Genomic DNA, 5,623 nt, shown 5'->3' with positions numbered 1-5,623 from the left:
ACCAGGGAGCACCTTGACCAGGGAGCACCCGCTCTGACCAGGGAGCATCCACCTCCCCGAAGTCACAAGGTGTGTGGCTGTCGAGGGCTCTGGCGGTTTGGCTGGCCTTCAGGGCCACGGCGGGGATCCCAACTGGGTGCTCAGGGGCCTGCGCAGATGGAGGAAGACGGGCTCCCTGGAACGGGAGCTCAGGGACACCCAGGGAAGAGGATCAGCAGGAGCACAGAGCTGAGACCTCACTGGGGTGAGAGCGGGGCTAGGTGGGCCCTGGGCTCTCTGCTTCCTGGGAGCAGGTAGGACAACCAGACGGGACTGGGACCCTGCGTACACACACCTTTCAGTCAACCCAAACTCTTTCCCAGATTAGTGCTGGTGGCAGAGCCCGCTTCTGAGTGCAGTGGGTGCGATTCACTTCATCCCTACGGTAGGGACATATGTGAATCTTGTGTTGTTTGGATTTAAACACTGAAATGTCATCTCTTTACTTTATATTTGATAATAAAGTGTTGGAGAGGGGCCCCCAGGGTCGTTATTGTTTGGGGAGTGGGTTGAGGAGGGAGCAGTGTGCGCTGGCCGGGTCTGGAGGGGAGATCTCAGGGCGGGGCCCAGCGTGGTGGGACAGGCTGCGTGGCACGAGCTCAGTGCCCACAGCGACCGCTGCGGTCCCAGAGGCTACATCCACCACCTGGAACCTGATTTACACAAGAGCCGTTGGTGGTGCTGGAAGCGTCCCCCGGTGGACGGTCGGGGCTCCAGCAACCCCCACGAGCCTCTCACTCATCAGGAGGGGGACAGGGTGCCTCCACCTCTTTGCTGGGGGGTCCCTGAAGGTGCCGCAAGAAGGACCAACATGTCTGTGATCTCCCACACACGTCAGATGCGCCCACCGGGCACGCGCCTGCCCACCTGGCTAGGACCCCTCAGGGACGCCAGGGCCGTGCACAACAGTGAAAACAAACAAGTGGGACTACACCAAACTCAAAAGCTGCACGCAGCACAGAAAACCATCAACACAATGGAAAGGCAACCTACAGGATGGGAGGGAATATTGGTAAATCACTTATCTGATAAAGGGTTAATATCCCAAACATGTGAAGAGCTCATATAACTCAAGAACAAAAAACCCCAAATCATCTGATAAAGAATGCACAGAGGACCTGAACAGACATTTCTCCAAAGAAGGCATCCAGATGGCCAACAGACACGTGGAAAGATGCTCAGCATCACTGATCGTCAGGGAAATGCAGGTGGAAACCACATGAGATACCACCTGGCACCTGTCAGGGTGGCTAGAATCAACAACACAAGAAACAACAAGATTGGAGAGGACGTGCAGAGAAAGGCCCCCTCGTGCACTGGTGGTGGGAATGCAAGCTGGTGCAGCCACCGTGGAAAGGGTCCTCAAAAAGTTAAAAATAGAGCTACCCTAAGATCCATCAATTGCACTACTGGGTATTTACCCAAAGAGAACAAAAACACAAATTCGAAAAAAGCTATGTGCACTCCTGTGTTTACTGCGGCATTATCTACAGGAGCCAAGGTATGGAAGCAGCCCAAGTGTCCGTCCAGAAATGAATGGCTAAGGAAGGTGTGGCGTCTACACACAATGGGATATCGCTCAGCCCTAAAAAGAATGAAATCTTGCCACATTTGTGACAACACAGTGGACGAGGAAGGTGTTATGCTAAGTGAAGTAAGTCGGTCAGAGAAAGACAAAGGCTGGGTGATCTCATGCACATGTGGAATCTAAAAACAAAAACCAAATTCAATAAGAACTGAGCGCATGGATATAGGGAGCAGATTAGTGGCCGCCTGAGGTGGGGAGTGGGGCTTCGGCGGAACGAATGAAGGGTCAAGAGGCACGAACTTGCAGTTATAAAATGAGTAAGTCACGGGGATGGGATGTACGGCCTGGCGGCTGTAGCTAATAATCCTCTATCGCATATTTGAAAGTAGCTAGAAGAGTGGATAATGAAAGTTCTCATTACAAGAAGAAAATTTTGTGACTATGTGTGGTGACATGTGTTAACCGTTTGTTTTGCAATATATACAAATAGCGAATCATTTCATTGTATACCTAAAACTAATATAATGCTGTCAATTATACCTCAATAAAAATATTCCCAATTCTAAGTTTTCCGTATCGAAAATAAAATTAAGATTTGATTTAAAAAAGGAAAAAAACCCAACCAGAATGGCAGGGGTGGTGACAGAGAGAGCTGGGGTCTGGCCAGAGTCCGAAGAAGCCGAGGACAGTGACATCCAACGAGGCAGGCGGCCCTTGACTTGGCTCCCATCAGGGAAAGATAATCCAGCCAGAGGGCTGGACTGGGATGCGGGAGCATCTGAACGAAGGGCCTGGGTCAAAGCTGCCATCCTGGGAGGAGAGCCTCTGGAGTATTAGCAGAGAGGTCTGACCTCTGTGAGTGAGGTGAGCTGAACCGTGCCCCCCAGTGCATGTGCTGGAACCCTAAGCCTCAGCACACTGCAGAATGTGACCTTATTTGGAAATAGGGTAGGGGCGCCTGGCTGCCTCCCTAGGTAGAGCTTGTGACTCTCGATCTCAGTGTCTTGAGTTCAAGGCCCACACTGGGTGTGGAGACCACTTAAAAAAAAAAAAAGGAAACAGGGTCATTGCAGACCTAATTACTTAAGATAAGCTGGAACCCATGGTCTCTAATGCAACATGGCTGGTGTCCTTACAGGAAGGGGGAAATTTGGACACCAACATATGAGGAGAGCGCCACGTGACGCTGGAGCAGAGATGGGGTGATGCACCCACAAGCTGAGAAGCCCCAAGGGTTGCCAGCAAACACCAAATGCCGGGAGAGCCTGGAAGGGACCCTCCCTCACAGCCTCAGTGGGAACCAGCCCTGCACACACCTGGCCTCAGACTTCCCGCCTCCAGAAATGCCAGACCACAACCTTCAGGTGCGGAGCCTCCCGGGGGCTGGTATTTGTTCCGGCAGCCCCATCAAATCAATACAGAAGCAAACGTGCCAACGTTGTCAACTGACGGCCCGGGGTAAATGGTGTTCACGGCTGTGTTCTTGTGGCTCTCCTTTATATTTCAGACATTTTTCAAAATTTAAGTTGGAAAAATAACTAAAACAAATCTGCCTTCAAAAGACATAGCCTGGGCTGCACGGATGATGTTTAGAATTGATCGGATTGAGTTCTCAGTGCAAGGCAGGTAGGGTCCCGGCTGCAGGGGAGAGCACCCGTGCTCAGTGAGAGGAGATGACCTGCCAGAGATCTCGTCAACCGTGCCTTTGGTTGAACTCAAGCCTGTCCCCTTCCACTATTCCTAACCCTCGTTCACTAGGATCGGGGTCGGCCAACTACTGGGTTTGAGATAGTGCATAAAATGCAAGAGAAACCTGTACGTAAGGAGTATGGGGGGAGACATCCCCGGGAATGACCAAAATCGTAAGTACAGCGAATAAATTAGGAAGGGAGAGAGATGGCTCGAACCAAACGTCCCCGCAGCCGGGAGCTGAGTCTGCTGCTTTGAAGAGCAGGAGGACGACCCAACACATGATATCATCAACGTGCAGTGCTCAGGGCTGAGATGGGGAAACTGAGGCATGCTGCGCCACAAGCAGGTGCCTCTGACTCTGGAGAGCGGTTGCAGAATCTCGTTCTTACCTTCCCCTGCTTTGGGAAGGGGTCCTAGTGAGTCGTGGGCCACCGGGGGTGAGTCAGGCCCCCCTTTATTGCTCGGTTCCCCCTCCTGGGGTGATACCCACACCTCTGCCGCTGTGTCTGGGCTCCCCCGCAAGGCCCACTCCCCCAGGCCACCTTTTGGCCGCATGCCCTTGGACCACCGACCTCTGCTCTGAGTTTCCTCCATTGATCCCGAGAGCCGCCTACAGGCCTTCCTGGAGAGCCAGGCCAGGCTGGTGTACCCACCATTGCCCAGCAGGCCCGGGAGGGGCACCAAGACTCCAGGATGGGCAGCCCCAGTGGGGACCTTGTTGTGGTCCTTCTGGGGGCCGTCACACCTCCCAACCCAGCAAGGTCCAGAGGAGAGACCCTGGGCCCATCCCAGGGACCCACCTTCCCGGTGTTGCCGTCTGTGAAGTAGCCGAGGACAAGGGCAGCTGGGCCCCCCTCCCTGACCATCGGGCTTCGACCAAGGGCCTCCAGGGCCTGCCCGGTGGTAGACAACCTGTGCAAGGGGGCTAGGGGCCAGGGCCCCCTTGCTGGAACCCGCCATGGATGCTCGCAGCCATACCCAGGCACTATATACCCAAGATTGTCTCTCGACCAGAGACCCCAGGCCCACAGCTGGTGGGTTGGAGAGGTGAACAGTCTCCACTTGAATGGTTACACTTCTGATATAATCAGAGAAATGTCTCTTGGCCATCCAGCCTGGGACCTTGCAGAGACCCCTAGGGGGCTGGTCCCATCCCCAGGAAAATATGAGGCATCTGGGCTGAGGTTTGGGGCTCTAGTCAGCCCAGCCCTATCATCCTACAGGGGGGCAAGCCTGTCCCACGGGACCCTGAGGAACAGCTGAGACATTCCTGCCTGCTCAGAGGCAAGGCCTGGACTCACCACCAAGTAAGGTGGGCAGGCAAGAAGCTGGAGCCCAGAGACGGCACTTCACCTGCCCAAGCCACACAGCGCCCAGGCCTGGCCCCAGCACAGCCCCCTCCCTATCTATCTGCCAGGGACCAAGAGCGAGAAGTCTTTCCCTGAGACCTAACCCTGTGCCACCCAGCCCTGACCCACGTACCTAGGAGCCATCCTGGCCACCAGCCCAGCTGCAGCATGGCCCAGATGAGTGGCCAGGGCGCCCGTGGGTTCCCCATGCCCAGAGCGCCTGCCAGCCTCCCCTGCCAGTTTCCTCCACTGCTCTAGCATTGGTGTGAGCGGAAAGGAAACTGCCCCGGGTTAGGACGGGGGACACGCCCTAGCCCCGCCCCCTCTTCCTCCTCCTCTTCCTGCACGTGGGTGGGGATTGGAGCTAGCCTGAGCGAGACTGGGGGACCGAGGGAGAGATGGGGGAGATGGAGTAGGGGAGGGGGGGAAGGGGGATGGGCGAGAGCGAGAAATACGGAGGGTAGAGACACAGAGAGAGAGGCGGAGGCAGGGGAGGAGGGGGAGGCCCAGCCGCCCCTCCTCCACTGTGGGGTCTCTCCATCTGAGCGACTTGTCCCTTTATTTACTGTTGCTTCTTTCCCTTTCTGCTGAGGCTGGTGAGGGATCCTGGGCCCTCTGCCCTCCCCTCCCCCAGCCATCGTCCTGCCCTTGGAAGGTGGATTGTCTGGGTTCAGGCCCCTGGGCCTGCAGTGAGAGGTGGGCTCAACCCCATGCCCACCTTGTCTCCTTTTGAGGGGTTGAACCCACCACACTCTGCCACTACTGGGGAGGGTGGGGGCACAGCCACTGCCAAGGGTGCGCCCCTCCCCCCAGGACTGCAAGGCCACCACACTGGGGCAGCTGAGGGTCTGCCTGAGCCCGGGGGCTGCGTCCTGGTAATTCCCGGGTAATTCCGGTAGGCCTAGTGAGATCCTCCCCTCCAGCCCTGCCCCAGGCCTCGGAGTGCCCTGTCCCTGGGGGGGGGGAGGGGAGGGGCTGCTGCAGGAGGTCTGGCACCTCCCCTCCCCTCCCCTCC

At 56.3% G+C, this 5,623-nt stretch overlaps 1 protein-coding gene across 1 annotated transcript in view; it reads right to left on the bottom strand.

The window, feature by feature from the left end:
• Positions 1 to 4,872, bottom strand: part of PDCD1 (programmed cell death 1) — an 11,029-nt gene extending 6,157 nt beyond the window's left edge. The window contains exon 1 of the mRNA XM_025888243.2: positions 4,742 to 4,872. Within this exon, the coding sequence (XP_025744028.1) occupies positions 4,742 to 4,817 (76 nt within the window). The 5' untranslated portion in view covers positions 4,818 to 4,872. The remainder of the gene's footprint in view (positions 1 to 4,741) is intronic.
• Positions 4,873 to 5,623: the final 751 nt, after the last annotated feature.

This window comes from Callorhinus ursinus, unplaced genomic scaffold (genome assembly GCF_003265705.2).
Source record: "Callorhinus ursinus isolate GAN/ISIS: 27379988/994484 unplaced genomic scaffold, GSC_fseal_2.0 scaffold96, whole genome shotgun sequence".
In the NCBI taxonomy this organism is placed as follows: domain Eukaryota; kingdom Metazoa; phylum Chordata; class Mammalia; order Carnivora; family Otariidae; genus Callorhinus; species Callorhinus ursinus.
The sequence above is the reverse complement of the archived record's forward strand: the minus strand, read 5'-3'. Positions and strand labels throughout refer to the sequence as shown.